The 21,139-nt window shown below is 38.3% G+C and overlaps 3 protein-coding genes across 3 annotated transcripts in view; 1 reads left to right on the forward strand and 2 right to left on the reverse strand.

Moving 5' to 3' along the window:
* The window catches only part of LOC142986455 (uncharacterized), a 30,518-nt gene extending 27,795 nt beyond the window's left edge, over positions 1-2,723 (reverse strand). The window contains exon 1 of the mRNA XM_076134968.1: positions 2,377-2,723. The gene's annotated coding sequence lies outside the window, so the exon portion shown is untranslated. The remainder of the gene's footprint in view (positions 1-2,376) is intronic.
* A 154-nt stretch (positions 2,724-2,877) lies between these two features.
* On the forward strand, positions 2,878-5,541 carry LOC142986454 (uncharacterized). Its single transcript, XM_076134967.1, has 2 exons — positions 2,878-3,574; positions 4,619-5,541. The coding sequence occupies exons 1-2, from the start codon at positions 3,427-3,429 to the stop codon at positions 5,458-5,460; spliced, it is 990 nt and encodes a 329-aa protein (XP_075991082.1). The 5' UTR covers positions 2,878-3,426; the 3' UTR covers positions 5,461-5,541.
* Positions 5,542-8,043: 2,502 nt separating this feature from the next.
* On the reverse strand, positions 8,044-19,090 carry fest (wurstfest). Its single transcript, XM_076134722.1, has 8 exons — positions 18,856-19,090; positions 17,997-18,176; positions 17,648-17,733; positions 16,853-17,023; positions 15,800-15,943; positions 13,349-13,489; positions 9,245-9,367; positions 8,044-9,145 (listed from the first exon to the last, which is right to left on the reverse strand). The coding sequence occupies exons 1-8, from the start codon at positions 18,934-18,936 to the stop codon at positions 9,043-9,045; spliced, it is 1,029 nt and encodes a 342-aa protein (XP_075990837.1). The 5' UTR covers positions 18,937-19,090; the 3' UTR covers positions 8,044-9,042.
* Positions 19,091-21,139: the final 2,049 nt, after the last annotated feature.

Below are 21,139 nucleotides of genomic sequence, written 5' to 3' on the forward strand. Positions count from 1 at the left end.
TATTGTCCGACATTCAATGTTTGTTTGTTCGTATGACATCACCACGAGGACGAGGAGCGATGCATTTACGTCCAATCTAATAATACCTATCCCGAAACGATGACTGTGCAGTTTGTAGGTTAGAAAAACTGCAATACTCAAACGAACAGTCGTACTGAAAATCAAAAGCCAGTTGACATTTCAATTTATTTTTTACAGCAGAGTAGGCAGTGGATTCGCTTTGTTTTATAGCGCAACGTCGGTCGGTAGCGGCAGTGCTACGCCGACGGGGAAACACTTCACGATGATAGATGACCACTTCCGCACTACGACAGAAGTGCTGTCTTGTTACAAAACCACAGATCTCTAAGATAATAAACTTTACACGCGCATGTGTAGGAAAGCCACTTTACTGAATATAAGATGACTAACGATCAAGACATTGAATATCAGTAGTCTGGTAACAAATTACTTAGCATAACTGACGATCGTTTAAATCATAATACCTCCCACGTTTGACGTATAATTTAACTATGAAAGTGTAATGGCTTTGTGAAAACCTAATAATGTTCACGTTGGAGAGCAATGTTCCGGAAGCTTTGGTAACGAACCGCGCGCACCCCCTGTTTTAGTATCCATCACAGGTATTTGGGTATAACGAAATTAACGTGGGCCCGTCGATACGACGTGGTAACCAGACTTTGTATGCCTAGGACAAGGGGAATTCACTTCCCTACAAGTTAAATCAATCGAATAAGCAACATTGTGATGCAGTCTAGTGAGACGTTAGGCTTCGAAGTATGCAATGTGTTATTTATCTCGATACCAACTATTTTTAATAATAAATACTGTAACTTACAATTTAGGTACTTTATACCGGACCTTTTACACGAGAACCCTTCCGAATTAATTGAAATCATTATTTTATGGTTGTAGAGTTAATAGTTCGTCTAACTGTTGTAGGGAAAGACTCTACAATTCAATTGATTTTATTGACTTAATCGTTTGTTTCCACGAAGTGTCGTGGTTTTACTGGCCATCGTCCTGTGATCATAGACCATAATAAATGAAGGAAATAGTAAGCAGTACATTTTTTACGGTAGATAATTGCGGCTATAAAGCAATATTAACTTTTACATTTTGAATAGAGAGTTTAACCATAACATTTAGAAACCAATATTCTTATTTACTTTATTTGATTAAATTGCAATACTTATAACAATTTACCAAAATAAGTAATACGTTCTGTTTAAGGGCAATGAAATAAAAATTAAGTATAAATATTTAAGCGAAAATCGACCTTGCTGTTCCCCTTTCATAGTATCCGTCGTGAGTCTCAAGCCAAGCTCAACAACTACAGGATGTCCCACGTTTAGGAGATCGTCTAAGTCGAGAACACAAGAAAATTCACGTTTCCTGCTATCATACAGGCCTAGAATTTGAATGACCTCACCTAATCATCTGTCAAAACTAGGTCGTACTCATTTATTATGTAATCTGAAAGAATGCTCTAGGTACAAAAAAATCACGATATTTACAGTGCCTCAAATGGGAGACGCTATTCTTGAATAGTAGTGAAAATGAAAACTGCCACTAAGTTCAACACGCACCACATGACCTTTACAAACACGTCTAATTCAAGCAGGTAAACAAATAGAACTATGAACGAGACATACCACTGCACACATTCGTTTATCTGAAAACTTCGTAGACTTAATACATTCTTTTGGGGACATGCAAGCTATAAAAAATTAACCTAAGCAATTATTGATGTAGTTTTGAGGTCATCGTCTATGAAAAAGCAATGCCAAGTAGGTTAACGCGCCTACAAACAACGATTAATATCAGAGTTTCTGTTGCAGAATTCTATTATTTCCGTGAATATATTCATTCACATTTTCAAATACTTCTTTTGGTGGTCTTGCAGGTTCCAACGGCCAGTCATAATAAATAGTGGGTAAGTGACATCCAATATTATACAATTTGTCGTATCGGTAACTAATGGAAGCTACACACAAGTTTATTGGATCTAGATAGATAACTTACGCAATCCTGTATAGCCTTATAGGTAGGTACCACGACTGTGCAATCGGCCAATTATACCTAGTCCAGCCTGCGTGTTCATTAGAGCAAAGCGAGAGATTGCAGTCACCTGCAGCATCCACATCCACGTCCAATCTGGACTCAACCGCTAAACACGACTCTACACCTTAGATTAGGAAGAAACGTGAATTTAAAAATATAGCCATAAAACGACGCGACGCTGTTTCTGTTTACATTTATTGAGAACACTTAGGTATTATTTATAGTTTGCCACACCGTGCCTACGTAAACGTGTTGTCGTCAGCAAAGTATACACGAAATGAAATCGGGATAAACAAGTGCAAGCTTACATACGTGCACTGAATCCGATCGGTGCGTCGCCGACGCCGGTGCGGCCGGTGCATTCAGGATCAGCCGTCCGGATCGCGCGCTGTCAGGCGGACGTATCAAAAACAAGAGGGAGCGAATGGATGCGGCCGGCTGTTTATAAACATTGAAATAGTCAGACGAGATGCGATCAATACCGAGACGGGCGCACTCAGAACGGCCGGGGCCACGCCGGCCCCAACCTCACCTGTCTCACGAAATCTGCGGCGTAGATAATACAGTGCACTGGACCGCAGACGCGAGGCGTCGAGTGCAACACGGCGGGAGCGTATACACGGACGTACTGAGCGGGCGGCTGGCGACGGCCGTGTGCGCGCCGCCCTAGCGGTTACGTCACGCGGTTTTGACAGCTGGCGCACGAGGACCGCGCGCCACGCCACCAGAGCCCGCGCCGCGGCGCCACCGGCGCCTGCCGATCAATATAGCAAGCGCGCGCCGCGGCGGCCTGCGCGGTGCGCCAACGCGCAACCACACGCGCCACCGCACGCCGCGTGTCCAGCTTTCCATCACCGCACCACCGCCATCACCACCACCATCACCGACCACCTGGCCGACATGCCTGTATCTAATGCTACGCTATCGCAGAGCGCTCTACGCTGTGCTGCGCTGAAATACATTATTTTATTACTTTACTTACAAATTATATTGCTACCTACAAAACATTACATACAAAACAGTACAGATCTATATCACTTGTATAAAATTTAAACAATATTATTAATTGCTATTTCTGTGGTTCCAATAGATACGGGCACAGATTATAGGACCTGTCTCGCTCAAATCTCGACAAAAGTAAAGGTGGCGGTTCGCGCCGCGACAGAGACAGGCGACCGAGACAGGAGACCGCGACCGGAGACCGTGACCGCTACTTAACTCTAGGCAATGTATAAAGCATCAGTTCGCGAGCGCGACAGAGACAGGAGACAGAGGCGCGCGACAGGAGACAGCGAGACGGTCGCTGCTCCGGTGCAGTAGTGTCTCGGTCGCGCTCGTGAAAGTACGTGTTTATGTTTAAAAATGAGTTTTTCTGACGAAGACTGTGAGACTCTGATTGAACTTATCAGGCAGCACCCTCCGCTATACAATGCACAACTAGACTCCTACAGAGACGAAAATTTGAAGGACAATATTTGGAAAAGCATAGCTGAAAGCATAAATAAAACAGGTGAGTTCTTCTTATTTTATTTATTTTGCATAAAATTAACATATTAAGAAAGAAAAGGTTAAGAAGAAAAGGAATGGAATCAGTTCAAACAAGCCGTGTGACATGTTGTTCTTGCCAGTCTACTGCTCCTTGCTGTGACGTCAAGTAATTGGTTAATTTTACTCTAATATCGAGTCCGTTGCTGTTCGAAAACCCTCCTGTTCCACGTAATGTAACAAAATTTGAAGGCAAATTTTCTTCCTCTCGATTCCATTGATGTACGGGCATTTGAGCAGATTCCAAAAATCCATCTCTTAATAGGTTATGCAAGCAACAGGCAACTAAGATCATGTCTGTGCATGTTTCTGGCGCTATTCCGATAGGAGTGTAAAATATTCTAAACACCTGAGACAGCAAACCGAACGCGTTTTCCGATACTCGTCTCGCACGACAAAGGCGGTAGTTAAATATTTCTTTGCTTAAATCGTTTTTTGCAACTCTTCTAGCGTAAGGTTTCATCATAAAAGTATCAAGACTAAATGCTTCATCTCCAACTAAAAAATGGGGTAATATTATGTTCGAATTCGGTAGATTTTTTGGTTTCGGAAAATTAAATTCATTTTTCATTATTTGTTTTCCCATTGCAGACTTTTGGAATATTCCACTATCTCCTTCTTTGCCATAAGAGCCAACGTCTACTGCAATGAACTTGTAATTATAGTCTACAATAGCCAGAAGAACAATTGAGTAATACTCCTTATAATTAAAATACAACGACCCACTATTTTCAGGGGCTCTTATTCTTACGTGCTTCCCATCAATAGCACCTGTGCAATTGGGGAATTGCCATTTGTCCCAAAATCCTTCAGATATAAGCCTAAAATCACTTTCTTTTGGAATAGGCATAAAAATTGGCACCAAAACAGTCTTTAAATGTTTTAACACCTCTTTGACTATTTGTGAAATATAAGAAGGTGATATACGATATTCGAATGATAGCGAAGCATATGTTTCTCCAGTCGCCATGAATCTGGGAATAAAAAAAAATATTATTATTTATTACAGATTCGGAATGCCGTAAAAAATGGAAACTGATCAGGGACTCCTACAACAGATATAAGCGCAAACAAAAACAATCGACGGGATCTGCAGCACCAGCTAAAAATTCAAAGTGGCAGTTTTATGAACGCTTAAGATTTTTAGAAAACACACCATCAGAACGGCAAAGCTGCACCAGTGTAGAACAAGAACAGCAAAGCTCCGCCAGTGTAGAAGAAGAAGTTACTAATACCTCCCCAGGAGTAGAACATGAAGATACTCCTCACGAAGCCGCAGACACGTCAGTACATAACACTCCTTCAAAGGAGTTACCAGGCACTTCTAAATCTACACAAGAGAGATCTAATATACCACTAAATAACAGTTATGAAAAATCAACCTCCAAAAATACAAAGAGAAAGAGACAAAAAGAAGATGAATTCATAAAATTTATGAAGGACAGACAGGAAAACCGAAATAGACAGCTGGAGTCATTAAAATCTCAAGAACCAGTTGATGATATATCGACATTTACAAAACATATTGAAATGATGCTAAGAAAATTGAGTGCACGTTCAAGAGCCATGGCAAAAACGGAAATATTTAATATTGTCTCGAAGTATGAGATCGGAGATATCGAAGGTCAAACTGAACGCCCCTATACTGATTCATCATACCAGTTATCATATAATTCAAATTCATCATACAATTCATATTCTCCGATAAGTGCAGCATCAGAACACCAAACACAGACTGGATTGATTGATTTAACATCTCGCCAATCACTAAATATTTCGAGTGAACCATTTCTAAACAATTACGGTGAAATCGACCAGAATAATTTAGATGAATTGGCAAACTTACCTTAAAGTTAGTGATAATTTTTCTTTTACTGATATTCTTCCCTTTTCTTGCATTGTTTTTTTCAGTAAATTTAATACGTAATCAAACTGTGTTTTATTCAGCCGAAAATACTTCCTGAATATATTGTCATCAAACATCAGGTGCTTCTTTACTAATAGCGAAAATGATCCTTCTTCACCTCTAGTGGAATATAAATCCTTAATAGGTAATCGTCTTTCAGTTTTGTATTTGTAATAATAATATAAGAGCAAATCATCGTCTTCTTCTTCCTCCAATAGCAGCTTCATTACTTGGTTTTCCATCACGACACAAAACACCAGTGACTTCATCGACAGACTCTCTTGAACTGAGCGGTCGCTCTGTGACACTTGTCGCGATCTTCGGTCTCAGTCTCAACCTACAGTACATGCCGAAGAGACCGAGACACTTGTCGTGGTCTCTGGTCTCAGTCTCCTGTCTCGGTCGCCTGTCTCTGTCGCGGCGCGAACCGCCACCTTAATGCTGTTGATCCATCATCCATTTATTAATTCTCTTCTGGGTGCGAGTTTACCAGAAGGTTCAAGAGAATTCACTTGGACTATGTTAAAAAAAATTACCGATATGATCTCTTCGCATTTTAGTAAACTGTTATTCGTTTTTTTAGGGTCACACCATCCATAGAATCTAAAATCCGTTTAATGAACATTTTTGTCACTGGGACTTTCAATTTACTTCGTTACCCGAACCTACGCTAATAAATTTTATTTAGTACATACCTACCTGTATATTATTATAGATGCCTATATGAACTTTAGAAATTGGTGCGATGTCCTTCTAAAGCGAAACGATCCTAACTTAGCTTCTACAACTAATGGGTGTTGTTTGTATCTACTCCAGATAACTTGTTTATTAAATTTACCTTCAAACTTAGCTGCATTCCTAAGCTCTTGTTGTGGGTTCAGACCATATATTATGATGTTGCACTATTAAAGAAAAATGAAATATAATACGATAAGAGATGTTCATGGTTTGAAATGAGTAGAGACAGAGATTGAGAAAGAATTGCTTAGATTATTTGGTCATTATAGAGGCATTGCATAAATGTAGAAGAAGTAGGAAATCATACTCGGCGGAAGGTCTTTGCCGGGGTCCACAGAAAACAATGCCGTAATTGTTTTAAGATGGAGTGCGTAGAGAATTTTCTATTTCAAATGAGAATCTGACAACAGATATCGGAGTAATAGATGAACATATAAAAATATCACTGAATTGTATTACAAAAAATTGTATTTCCTTGTACTTGATGTCACTAAAAATGTCTATCTTTTTTCTTTCTATGACCTCAGGCCAGAATATAGGCTAGCACTGCTTGAATTATTTTCGGCATCTGTTTCTTTATATTATTATGTAGATTACGTTTAAAGAGAAACATAGTAATGTTAATTATTATACAATGCAACACTCCCAGTGTTTTTTTTTTCGATCCATTCGCAAAACGCACATCCGAGATCTGACTGCTTCCAATCGTCATCCCCCGGTGGTGTCATCATCTCGCCGGTCGCATGTCGACGGCCTAGCGTCAACCATACCATCTCAAGGCCAGTTTACTGCCTTTTCGGCATAGCATATCTCGAACGGCATATTCGGGATACTGATCACCATAGCTGCAGCGCGTCGAAGTCGGAGCGTATGGTGGAAGTATTTGTAGCTTTGCATTTATTTCTATGATACTGTGTCCACTGGGTCGGCATTTTGCGCCACAGGAATGAATACAAAGTGACATTCTTAAAGTCCCGTCTGGTCCGACGCAGTGGACGCGCAGCTCTAGGGACATCTCACAGCTTGTTGGACATCTGGTAGAATAGCAAAGGATCTTGTGGCAAACCATATGGTACCCAGGTCGGCAAGGGCCCACAGCACAGGTAAAGTAATGAAGTGCGTTTATAGTAGTTATAGGTAGAATGTGTGGTCATAGAAATTTCTAAGGATATTTCGCACTGGGCTACTAATTTAGTTAAGAAATGTCAAGTTTCTTTATAAAAAGTAGTAGCCAAAGTATAGGGATAAATTAAAATGACAGCCAAATTTTTTTAGCGAATTAAAGTAAAGTCAATGAATTTAGCTGTTACTTTTTAGACTGTGCAAACTATGCTTTCATGAAAGCCCCCAGTCCAAATAGATTAAAGTTGAACCATTGCCCCTGTCACTCATTCTCTAATATGTGAACCACAGTCCCGGTCAGTCAGTGGTCAATTTGTCCCAAAACATCTAACCACTCTGCACTCGGCTACAGCCGCATTTATGAATTTGAAGACAGTGATCGTCAATAAGGATATGGTGAGTAACTTATAAAAATTATAAACAAAAAACCTGAAAGACTTTCTATCAAAATATTAGTTAGTCGCCAGCCTGTAGTCTCTCTCAACTAAAAAACATTATCATTGCCAAGAACTAGGAATTTGCTCGAACATACCAAATCAGATCAGATGCGGCAAAAAGGTATGAAAATCTAAAACACCCGCGTCATCCTGATCAACTATGCTATCAGTTACCTAAGGTGGAAGGTCAGTTAAGTTGTGAAAGTGTACAAGAATAAAAGAAACTTGCATTTGAAGCACATATTGCTTTATTACTCATAATAAAGTATTACTTGACAACTTTTATACACAAAGAAACAATTGGGACAAGTCGCAATTTCCAAAACACAGGAATCTAAATCTATAAAACAATATTACGAGAACACCACCAAGCTCGAGACTCGACTACGCGTCATTATTATTAAACTATTAATACCCTCAAAAAGTGATAACAAATAATAAAAGCTACTGGAGTGAAGGATACATTTGTTATATTATTCATTTATATTCACTGAGTCGCACCTGCGCTGCGCTGCGTTGAGCTGCGTCGTAACATTGCGTGATCTAGTTCATCAGATTTATCTATCATTGATGTTTCACATAAATCAGATTGTTCTTATTTGTCAACGCTAAGTTACTAAATATGATACATAATATGTCATACAAAAAAATATTGTCTCTTAATAGATGTATATGAACATATAAACAGTTGAAGATTAACACTGCTTTCGTATATTGAGACTATTGCAAGCTTTTACAACTATAAACATGAATTACAAAATGCTCAATGTGTTACGGCATAACATTATGGCACTTTGATGATCTAACACTTAAATCATGAAACTGTAATCTTAATCACTATGAAACCGCGGGCGAAAGTCCAAGTTCGACAAATAAAAAATTCAGCTTGGTAGCAATGGTGTGGTCGATAGATATTAAAAATATCAAAAAGTTGACGAGCTTTACACACTGGCATCGATAAAAAACAAACAATTACACCGTCTACTTTATGCGCGACTTGTCCACGTGTTTCATACAAAACAATGGTGAAAAGAGAACACGCAGGAAATATTAAGCCGTGTATGATAATGGCACTACATACAACTGATAAGAGAATGGACTGTAGTGTCTTTCCTAGACAAGATCTGACGACTATTAGTAACTAATAGCTAGAGTTCTGATTGCCGATATTAATCATCGCTATTTTTTATAATAATACTATTGTTGATGGTGTATATGGTGGCGTTATGTTCAGTACACTTTCAGTTGATTCTTGTCGTCGAAACCGGCCGAGTGGCCAGCGTTGCGGACTATGAAGGAGTTGCCATCGAAATGCATCCGCCTCTCGCCGCGTCTGTCAGAGGTTATTAACAGTTTAATAAAGAGACCACTCCTTACCACATAATACATCTTATATTGCCAAGAACCACCTATAAGAAAATCTCAAACTCACCGTACGAACAGATGCTGCGTCTGACCAAGCGACGCTGTGCAGTGCAGGAACGGGCTGGTGATAGAAGCTGACCCGTTGCTGGGACTCGTGCGCAGCTGGTACTTATGGCTGCAGCGGTGAATTCTAGACAATACAACAAACCATTGATTTTAGACGTGACTGCTAGAGATAAACTCCCGGGATCTAACAACTCATTTAAAAATATTGAAGTAAAAAGCAGATTTCTTTGATTAAACGCGAATTTGTCTTCTAAGTTTACTTTAAAAGTGTACAGCAGTAAGGCAAGGAAATAGAGGGAGCAAAGGAATCCATTAAACATTATACGTTCTACTTCAGTACCGGTGCTCAGAGAACGTTTAAGCTTCTCAGGCTGTTTAAGCATTCTCTCTAAAGGCTATTACTAAGACTTACATTAAACGTACAGTACAGAAATTGCAATATACCTACAAACTTACCGAATACTTAATTTGAAACAGAAAAGACAAATGAAGGTATATGTTTGTAATAAAAAGGTTTTGCTCAATTCTTTCCCTTATGAGATCAGTTGATCTAAAGAATATTATGTAAAAGTGTTGTAACCATGCATTTCAAGGGAAGCAACCTTGTAAATCCAGGACAATATCCCAAGAGAAGGAGACATAATAAATTCATAGTCGGATCGAATCATACCACATGAGCTGGTATGACGGTAATTTATGCATGCATAACAACTATGTTACGTCATGGATCAACGATGGAAACAATGTCGATAGAAATTCTACAGAATTCATGTAAAATGAATGAACACACGCTACAAAAATCTCTTAGATCAGTCGACTCTACAATTTCTGAGATTCCTATTCCCATTGACATGAAAACTTTCGTTACTTCCTTATAGCAGATAATACTGAATCCGATCCGATCTGGTTGACAGATGTGTTACTTATTTGAACTATCGAATTAATCTAAACAACGACAAATAAAACTTGCAAAACCTAAAAATCTGTAAAGATTGTGTGAAAATATAATTTTAGTATGATCTTACTACATAAAAATGGATTAAATCATATAATTTCCGTAAATAAATCAGTCTTCTTCCTACTTCCATAAAAGGGGGTACAAATCTGCACATGCAACAAGTCTACATGATAGTTACGCATGGGCAATGTTTTGGTTTTAATAAAAGACAGAAATAAAATCAACTTCCCGTTCCCGTCAGTCTATACCGCTGCTAAAATGAGCCGAGGTTTATTTACATTTACGTATTATGTTCTAATACATAAAAATGCAACGAAACCATATTATGAACGTTATAAATCATTGGCAGGCAATGACATTGCCGCGCGATTTCATTTGAGAAAAAAAAAATAGGGCTTAACAATCTTGTATTTGAACGGCCAGTTTTTTCATACATGTCTAAAGTAACCGCTAAAGCATTAACTTTTGCTTGACATTTGCGACCCCTTTCCCAAGGTAAATATCCAAGTAAACGATGCATTATTAGCAAGGAATCAGTTTTTCATCCATCTTTGTTTCATGTTCATAAATAAAAGACGTGAACAAGTAATAGACGTCTTATATTGTAGAGAGGATCAAGTGCTTCAATACCAATTACTCTGTAAGATGTCCGTATACCCAGCAGGGCCCTTCGTCTGATTCGATTGAATACTAAAGTTTCACTTAGGTAATATTTTATACCATCCGAATAGTGTAATTAAAATAATTGTACCTCAACAGTTATGCGAGAAAATTGAATTAATTTCCAGCAGGGCCCTCCGTGGTTTGAAGGTCTTCAGACCTGTAGTGTATGTGCCTGTATAGCGGTGCATTAGTACCTTAAGATTATCTTCGTTTTCTTGAAAAAAAGTTATTAGTTTATAAGAAATATACCTACAAAATGTTTATAATGCCAGCAGGGCCCTTTTTTGTTTTGGGGGTTTCAGTCCAAACAATCATATTTCCTAGCAGCATTCTATTTGTACTTTTCAAAAAACTTATCACTTAATTCAAATAATGAATAATAATAAGTAAATAAATCAGATAAAAAAAATCTTAAAAAATAAAATTACTCTGATATCTAAAGATGGCTATACTTATTATTTGATTATTTATGTGATGCGACCAATGAAATAAAAATCAGTTTGTATGTTATACTAGCTGTTGCCAGCGACTCCACCCGCGTGGTCAAATGAATGAGAGGTTTTACCGCGGTAAAAAGTAGCCTATGTCGCTCTCCAGTCTCCTAACTATCTATCTATAAAAAAATTCATAATTACCATAACATCGCTACATAATACATAAACAAACTAACAAACACACTTTCGCATTTATAATATTAGTAAGGTTTAGGCAGGTACGTAGTTGAATATCTTCGAAAAACAGTTTTTTGAAAAGTACAAATAGAATGCTGCTAGGAAATATGATTGTTTGGACTGAAACCCCCAAAACAAAAAAGGGCCCTGCTGGCATTATAAACATTTTGTAGGTATATTTCTTATAAACTAATAACTTTTTTTCAAGAAAACAAAGATAATCTAAAGGTACTAATGCACCGCTATACAGGCACATACACTACAGGTCTGAAGACCTTCAAACCACGGAGGGCCCTGCTGGAAATTAATTCAATTTTCTCGCATAACTGTTGAGGTACAATTATTTTACTTACACTATTCGGAAGGTATAAAATATTACCTAAGTGAAACTTTAGTATTCAATCGAATCAGACGAAGGGCCCTGCTGGGTATACGGACATCTCTGTAAGACCAACCGCAGGCATCGCTAAGAAGGAGGAACAAGACGGTCTAATTAAGGGAAGCTAACTAAAGCTACTGGTGCTCCTTATTGTTGTTCCTCTTGCAGGGATTTGTACACTGCTTTTACTTAGTCTCTGTTCTATTTTAAATTTAGTATCGTTCCGTTAAAATTCTTCTATATTTTATGCCAAGCAAGTTACTAAAAAATATTGATTGAAAAGCATTCACATTCACCGAGTGAAACTTCCATTGAAAATAAAGGTCCGTAGTTAACTCACTCATGTGTGAGATTCTTAGCATGTGAGTAGACTCCTAAGTCAAAAATCAACTAGCCTGTGATGAGAATAGGCTCAGAGGAAACATGAATAGCATCGTGCAAGATGCAAATGAGTTGACACTACGCTGCCCGTAGTGAGTTGGTCGTTGTCTCATATTGCCTTTATTAGGTTGGCAAAAGGGTTGAATTTACACTTTATTGACTTTATATGCATAGTGTACTAATAAAAACGTCTAGCAAATTCTAGTACAGAAATTATCACTGAAACTAAGTGCGAGTCCAGTATAAACTGATAGTGTTAAGCACTAAAAGCTTTCACATAAATTTGATCTATATGGAAACAATGTTAGGAAAATTACTGTTGCTGAAACAATATCCAGCGCCGGAACTAGTTATTTCAATAAATTGGCTTTTAACGTCAAACAAAAACAAGAGGCGTTAAGTTGAGATAATAGCGAATCTAGTTTCAAATAGAGCTAGTAATCACCGCACAAACGAGCGCATTGCTGAAGAAAGAGCCCCAACCATCAGCACTTTAGAGCTAAGTGTGAGTGTGTATAGGCAGCCTAGTATCTAAGGCGGTGGCAATTTACAGCGAGCTGCGAGCGAGCCTAATAGATTGCACCCACACCCTCCGTGAAATGAGCTCGGAATTCCAAGTCACATTTCACAAAGCACTCCTGACTCCTAGCTTGTTTTACGATTTCATTGTTAAAACGATCAGACGGAAAATTTGGTCGCAGATACGTTGATAAATGCATTTAAAACTAAACTCACAAGGTACGCTTACGAATTAATTATTTCGTGCTGACACTAGCCGTAGGGGTGATGTAGTAAATTACTGGAATTATCTACCCTAATTTTATTTGTAAATGTTTTACATTTGGGGTCGAGCCTTCCGAACACCTACATATATTGCGTTTTCGTTCTAACATAATATTATGCATTCACCCCCCTTAACTACAATAGAACTGACTAATGAATTGTAAAATGTGCTACTGGCTAAACTTGGACAAGACACTTTTATCTTACATTATAATACTTGAACTACATGTATTTAGGTAATAAAGTGATTTAATGATCCGTGTGGTATACCTGACGAGGCCGTCAGCAGTCTGACTGACGCGCACGTTGTTGATGATCCAGTTGTCGATGCCGTCGTCAGTGAGCCAGTACTGAGCCGCCTGCAGCAACGACAGCGCCTCGTTCACGTACGATGGACCGTGCCGGGACTCACTGTACCACACATACATTTATATATAGGTACAAAGTGTTGTATATATAAGTATATACTTATATACGAGACATTGATTTTATATTCGAAGACACTTTGCAGCTTCAGAACGAGAAATGCACTTTCAATTTCTCTCCGGAAACTCTACTAGCTATTTTATTTTGAGTGGTTGAAAGTGTTCAAAAAGACGTTTACTTAAAAAGCGGTTTTGACTAAAATAAAGTAGCGACGCTCCGAAATACGTTGTGAAGGCTTTTAAAGATTTTATGTCATAGCACGTTCACGTTAACGGTTTATGTCACAGGAACCTACATATAAAATCTAGTACTTAAATCTCATTGGCTCTAACGTAAATTTCAATCAATCTTTAGCCGAGTGGATTTATTATTAGCTTTTGCTCTGCGCTCTGGTAACGCCGAATTCGTCACGTAAGGAAATTGCACTCTCAAATGAAATGAACTTATTTGAAATATTGCCAGCGCCATGCCGTTGAAGAATTCTATTATTCCAATTGATTAAAAGCGCTGGCGCCATTTTATATCTTTTAAAATTTGTTGCAGTAAATGTAGAGCAATAAGGCAATGGGACTTGCAAAAAAAAGAGTTAATTTTATATTGCACTCACATGATTAAATTAGTTGAATAACAATATAAACAATATCATAACATACGTTTACGTTCGTCATAGTTTTAGTTGACGTACGCGCATAGTTTCAGGTAAGTTTGTTTTGTCTGCAACTATGTTTACACAACATTGGGAATTATTTCATACGCCTGTAACCATTATTGCCTAAAAGCTGGCCATACGTAAACTGACGAAATACCTTGTGGGCCAGCGATGTTGGAACTTGTAATATGTATAAAACACAACACTTCGTTTACTCGTGTGATATTGCTTACTTAGTTCTTAGATTTACGAAAAACGCTCATTGTAAATAAAACCCACATTTTTTTATACTACGGGACAGTAATTTTCTGCCAACCAAAAAACTACAAGCGTTGAAAAGTGTGTTAACAAGTCGAACGTACCCTAAGTTACTTACACGCTGTTAAGAGAGCAAGTAATAACTATAAAAATGTTTAGTAGAGGCCCCCTGCAATTTAATTTGCAAAAAAGCGAAACAAATTTCACCCTCGCTTATTGCAACGTCCCCTAACCAGCTGCATACATTGCCGCCCTATCTATTCAGCCTTAGTATAACAATTGGGAGCACAATTTAATGACCGCATGCATAGCAAGCATCGCATTGGTGGCGAATATCATATCGATCGATAGCTAAAATTGCTGCCATAACTCAATATTAGGCTCTTGGTAATTACATTCTATATTATGTGCAATTAATTAGTTACGGGATTGTTCGTTAGGCAGTTGTGTACAAAGCAATATAGTTAATAGAAAGTTATGACTCATATTGCGGAATTAAATAATTATTGTTTGTATTCAAAAGTGCTTATGCATTTACACAATTTAACACTTGTAAGGGCTTAATACGTTTATCAGAGTATGTTCTAGCTGTATACTTACAATGGCATAGCTCACAGATACAAGTCATACAAGTATCACGGCCAAACGGCTGCGGAATAGTGAAAAGGGTAATTGATCGATTGTTCAGGTTCCGTCCGGTCAAATAATCGTTGACCTAATTACAGTCGTTTGTTACATATGGTGGGCACTGACAATTTTGATAGCGGCTGTATCTAGGTTTTAAATTTACAAGACTATGTAATCTTTATATACCGAATGAAGATTATTTTTTTATAAAAATAAGTTATGCTTTGGTTTCTTAAAATCGAATCGGACAACAATACAATATTGAATAGAAACACTCGGAGCCGCCTATCTATGATAGTAGTGTTAGAATTATATCTTGATACCAATGTAGCAACTCTTCAACTATTAAAATCGTCCATAGACAACTAAAGTGAGAATTTAGATATTAAAAAAGCAAAGCATCGTGAATATATAAGGCCAGCGTACCCTACCCACATACACTTATGATCAAATTATAACGCTTCACCCATGATCGGTAGATAACACTAAAACAGGTACCGAAGCATTAGTATTCAGTCAAAAGTCACCTTAACCAAAATATAAACGAAACCACAAAACTACTGAAACTGCGAATGTTATTTCAATGAATACGTGAAACTGGAATAAACGACCGTGTTCTAATTACCTTTGAATTGCTTGACATTCAACAAAGTTTACTTTAGCCGCGGTCGCAAAAGTTGGACGAGTTGATCCCGCTTATTTTAGTAGCTAATTATATGAGTGAAGTTATTTTAATGTAAATTAAAAACTGGAATAAATACTTGTAGAAAACATTGAGGGTGAAGTCCTGGCTCATGTCGAGGAAGGTGTCTGTGGTGGTGCGCGTGCCGGCCGCGTCCACGAGGTACACCAGCGCACATTGCTCCGCCGTGAACGACACGCCCTTATACCACATTTTCGCATACCTGTATCGAAAATGTCATTCTCGTTATCAAGTTAGTGGTCACGCCTTGCTCAACTATTAAATTCGGTTGAATACACATACAATGCCTTCAACCTTTGGCTATAATGCTATCATGCGAATCATTACATAACTAGCCAGTGTCTCCTATTTTTCATGTAATTGTGACACGATCATTCTTTTTTTTTTAACTGAAAGCTAAACATTATTACTAATTCTAGAAACTAAGTCAGTCGCTCAAAAGTTGCAATCTCATTTAGTGCTAGTGCATTAACTGCTGGCAACTTCAAAAGTTGTTTGTTTCATCTCAAGCGACACGACAGCGACAGGGACATTTAAATTTTAATAGATGCTGTCTAAATGTTACATATTCGCAACTTTTGTGTTCGAAAACCGGATTAGATTTAGTTCTGTACATTTTCTCAGAAAACAAAATCTCACAAAGGCAGTTAAACACATGGCATTTTGAAAATGGGAAACATTTTTATTAGCTATCTAAGATTCGTCGGCGGGACTAACTGGCATTTACCTGTAGGTACTGTGAACTAGGTCAACATGTAAATACCTCGGAGGCAATTGCTTTCATTTATACCTACGTACATCCCCTAAACTGATTGTTTGTTTCCCTTTAGTAATGGAGGCATTAGATGAACAACGGGGTAACAAACCCAACGCTCTTTTAAATAACTTTTAATCAATTAATTATTACTACAGGGTCCCACTGAGGATAGGCAAGTGTCCATCATGAATGTTTGTGGTGAGACGTTGCCGAATTTCGTGCGACATGCTTCGCCCGTCGCTATGCATTTAATTCGTCTGATGTCGCCAGACATGATAAGCGAAATAGTCTGGTCTCGTTTGACTTGTCGTCGGACATTATTCTGTCCCTTAGTGTAGTGTAAATTCGACTAACTTATTGTTGCCTTGCTGGTGGCGAGCCTGGATCTCGACGCGGGAGCCGTAGTGGTAGACACGTCCATTGGGATGGATCAGCGCCGCCGCCGCGCCAGACCGCGACAGAGCCAGGATTATGTTGTTCTTGGCGTTGGTCACTCTCACCGCACCGTCAATCGTCATATCCACTCTACGACATAACCACAAACGATACAACAGCTTATTTCTAAAAACATTACTTCATACTAGCCTAAGATATTACGGAGAATAGGCTATTTACTCTAAACTGTAAAACGACGCAAAGTTTAACTCCTGCCTTACCTAAACCAATGAACCGAACCAGAAAATTTACAAACAATTCAATATTATTAGCCATAGTGTGTTTGTAAAATAATCGAAGTATTTAGTAAAAATAGAACTATGCATTGTTTGCATTCCTACCTATAAATACGTATGCGTTATGGTTGATTAATTATTGCGAAATTTTCATGTCTGGATAGTGAGTGTGCGTAGGGCGTAAATGTCAGGTCAATATGTGAGGTAAACACTGAATCTATTAATATCATTGATGACCCGGGAAATGAGAGGTAAACAAGACTTGTGTAAATGTTAAGCGAGAGCTATGACAACATGACTTCGATTGCAATAATTGCTAGTATGTATTTTGGTATTTTGCCATTAAACTTTTAAATAATAATTTAATACTCTCAATTCCCAAGTGCACGGACTCTGTGCTATTAACAATGAAATGCCTCTAACACTACACTTGAAAAATACGCGAGCTCCAACGAGTGAGTTGATCGTGATCGCTTACTTGACTCTGTCCCTTAGACGAAGGCAGACAGTTCCGTGAGGAGTCACCGAGGCATTGAATCCAGCTCCTCCGACCACATCAGTCATCTATTAAAGATATGTGCTTATAACTGGCTAATAACTCTCTCTCTCTTCCTGGCTATTCGTCCCATATGGTTGTAAAAACTAACTAACCATAACTATAACTGGCTAATAACTAACCATGTATGTTTTATACTAATTAGATTAGCCATTAAAAAGTTCAACAAACTTAGAAAAATAGCTCGGCCAGTAGAACCTACTCTAGATTTATTATTGTGACATAAACCCGTTAAACTGGTTCTTTATTGTTAAAAACATCGCGGACTCGCCTCAAGCTCCCGCCAGGTGTCAGCATGGTAGATGTCATCTCCGGGGTAGAAGGGCGCCTTGCGCTGGAGGGGCGCACGCCACGGCGGCTGCCACCCCGCAGCGCCCACCAGCTCAGCCTGCCCCAAGCCACCCTCAAGAAACTTGCTGTAGTCTTGGAAAGCGGACAAATTCGATTCCTCCTGTGACAACAAACTTATTAACCGAGCTTGAATAATCAGTTCACTCAGAGCTAATTTATTATGCCACCATTTTAAGTTTTCGCGAGGAGTAATATTGTGTCGTTTTTGACAAATGGCTAAAATTTTAAATATCTGCAAATGACAACTTCAACGTGAATGGATGATATCAGGATATTATTGTCCTTAAAGGTTTGTATTCACTCATGAAAAAATCTTCAAAATACTTCGACTAAATGTAAAATACAATACTAGAAGGCGTAGGTACTGTACTTAAGATGTGGCTATGTCAGCGTATAAATCACGTACTAATCATAAGGGTGGAAACAAACTACGATGCGACGCAAACTTTACTCTTAAAGCAGAAATTTGCGATGCGATTTCGTGTCTCTAGCAGCTTTCATGATATTATAATATTGTAACTACCACAAGGCGCTGGAATGACTGCTGACTATACAAATTGCTTAAAAAATACGTGCACAGTAGAATAACTGTAGAGATTACTTACTCGTTAATTTGAATTCGTCTATCATACTGCATTTCAGTTTTACAGCACTTATATAAGCCGAAGTAGTCATAATCAAGTTTTTCGAAAGCAACCGTTTACTGAGCGAAACTTAACCCAGTAATATAACTACAATGGAGGCAATAGGATCTTAATACAAATACTAAATCACGTCACCTGATTGTAGGAGTGAGCTGTATAGACACTTCTCGGTCGGACAGGTATAGTCACATCCTTTCTAAAATCCGCATTTGCCATTTTAACACTTCTTCAACTTAAAACTGTTAAGGTTTAAACACTATTTTAAAAAATACATGAACAACAGTGACTATCGACACTGGAAAATGCTACATAATATAAATCATACTTCACGGCTGGAAAGTAATGGAACAAAGAGAATGGTAATGGATAAAGTCATTTGTCATTTATTTTTCTTGATTCGAATTTTAATTGTATTTCTCTATGGCACCGACTAGTTATTCAAATTTAGCACTGGCTGCTTTATGAAAGACCTTTTTCCTGAGTTGACAGCGGATTCAGGTGGAATTAAACCTCATTACCTCATTACAAACATTCTTACTTTGTTCAAAGTACAAAGTTATAATAAGTTATAAGTTAGTATCGGTATTTTTAACCAATTGAACAAAAATAAATAATCATGCAAAAATAAACGCTTGCACATGCACGCTTAGCTCAGTGGCTTACGTGGACACCTCGCCGCTGTAACTGTAGCGCCGCACGCAGTGGATTCAAATCCTACCCTGGACGAATATTTGTTTGATGAGCACGAGTATTTGTTCCGAACCTGGTTTTAAATGTATCTACTGAAATACGCATTTAGAAGTATGATTTTGTATGTTTATCAGTTGTCGGGTACAGTGCCTAGTATAAACTCAGCTTTATTCGGAATCAGATGACCGTGTGTGAGATGTCCAAAATGTAATTATTTATCTATTATTCTTAAAATCGAAATAGGTATGAACAAAGTGTTCACACTCTATTTATGTAGTAATGATGTGTATAGGTATACACATCGTTACTGTACCCGTAACTACATGTATTAATAAAGTGAGAAAAATAATCGTTTAACGATTTTTTTAAAACACATTATTACAGAATAGGGCAGTGTAGATATAACCTAACCTTAAAAAGGATATAACTATTCAACTATCATGGTTTATCAAACCTGCTTAATAACCTGTTTAATAAAACTTTACTGTAGGTACGTCGGCAAGAATAATCAAACATAATCATATACCTAAAAGGAAAAATGCTTTTAAAATTAGTAGGTAGTAAGGTCATAAGGTGCTTTTCTTTTCATAGCCTAGTGGCAAATACAACTGCTTCCCAACCGAGTGGTCGAGGGCTTGAACTTAAGGAACCACTAATGACTTTAAAATAAAGTGCGTAACAGAAATAATTGTCGCTTGTTCTACTAAACGGTAAAAGAAAACGTAATGAGGTGATGAAGGGCTACGAAGACTGGTGATAAACACTTAGTCTTAGATATTCATCAAACTCAGTCTTAGCTTCGACTTAGTGGTGAACAGTATAAATTTTGTAAAACTTAGGTACGTGTTAAAATGACCTTTGCTAACTCTATGCCACAAATTCGACGAAACATGGACTTGCCAACTGTAACTAGGGCTGTAACTGTATGCAAGAAGGACATTCATAGCATTCTGTAGCTTAGCAGCCCGGTTATTCCCGACGGGCGATCCAGAATGCCTGGAATTGATTTTAAGAGACAGGTACAGTATCCAGAAGACGAGGACCAGGCAGAACTAGGGCTACCACTGCACAAGAAGACCGCTATGTCCGTTTGACTGCGCGAAGGGAGCGTTTTATCACCGCTCGCTCCTTACACCATCGCTTGCGCCATGCCACAGTTACCCGTTTTAGAAACCAAATTATTAGAAACCGGTTGCATGAAGACCAGTAGTTCTTCAGGACACGTATAACGCGCATTCCACTTACTAGTGCCCACCATGTAATCTGCATAGCATTTGCAAGGAACATCTTAACTGGGACATGAGTGATTGGGGTTCAGTGCTGTTTACTAATGAGAGTATGGTGATATTTTTTAATGATGATCGTCGGATTGGAGTATGGAGACGAGAAGTCGAGCGATTTTCGGACCCCTTCATCTATGAAAGTGACAGATTCGGGGATGTCATGGTGTGGGGAGGCATATCCGGTAGAACTGAGCTAGTAATTCTCAATCAAGGCACTGTAACTGCTCAGCGAGAAAACATCTGGCATCTACTCATACGAAACGTTCAAAATACCGATCGACCGGTTCATAATGAAAGACAACCGATTCAGGTGTTAAAAGCAAGCAAGGAGCAAATTCCTGAAGAAACAGATAGGCCTTTGATAGAAAGTGTGCCTTCCTGGCTTCAGGAATGTGTTCCCAAAAGAGGAAGTCACACACAGAACTAAAAACGTACAAAACAACAAT

Source organism: Anticarsia gemmatalis, chromosome Z (genome assembly GCF_050436995.1).
Source record: "Anticarsia gemmatalis isolate Benzon Research Colony breed Stoneville strain chromosome Z, ilAntGemm2 primary, whole genome shotgun sequence".
Lineage (NCBI taxonomy): Eukaryota > Metazoa > Arthropoda > Insecta > Lepidoptera > Erebidae > Anticarsia > Anticarsia gemmatalis.

What these genes read in the sequence shown, in the direction of transcription:
- fest (XM_076134722.1), bottom strand. Translation starts at nt 18,936, where the DNA reads ATGGCAAATGCGGATTTTAGAAAGGATGTGACTATACCTGTCCGACCG. An exon ending in CACCAGCAAGGCAACAATAA is followed by an intron (nt 15,944 to 16,852) that starts GTTAGTCGAATT and finishes TTTTCGATACAG; the next exon opens with GTATGCGAAAATGTGGTATA. An exon ending in ACCCTCAATGTTTTCTACAA is followed by an intron (nt 13,490 to 15,799) that starts GTATTTATTCCA and finishes TGTGTGGTACAG; the next exon opens with TGAGTCCCGGCACGGTCCAT.
- LOC142986454 (XM_076134967.1), top strand. Translation starts at nt 3,427, where the DNA reads ATGAGTTTTTCTGACGAAGACTGTGAGACTCTGATTGAACTTATCAGG. An exon ending in TGAAAGCATAAATAAAACAG is followed by an intron (nt 3,575 to 4,618) that starts GTGAGTTCTTCT and finishes TATTTATTACAG; the next exon opens with ATTCGGAATGCCGTAAAAAA.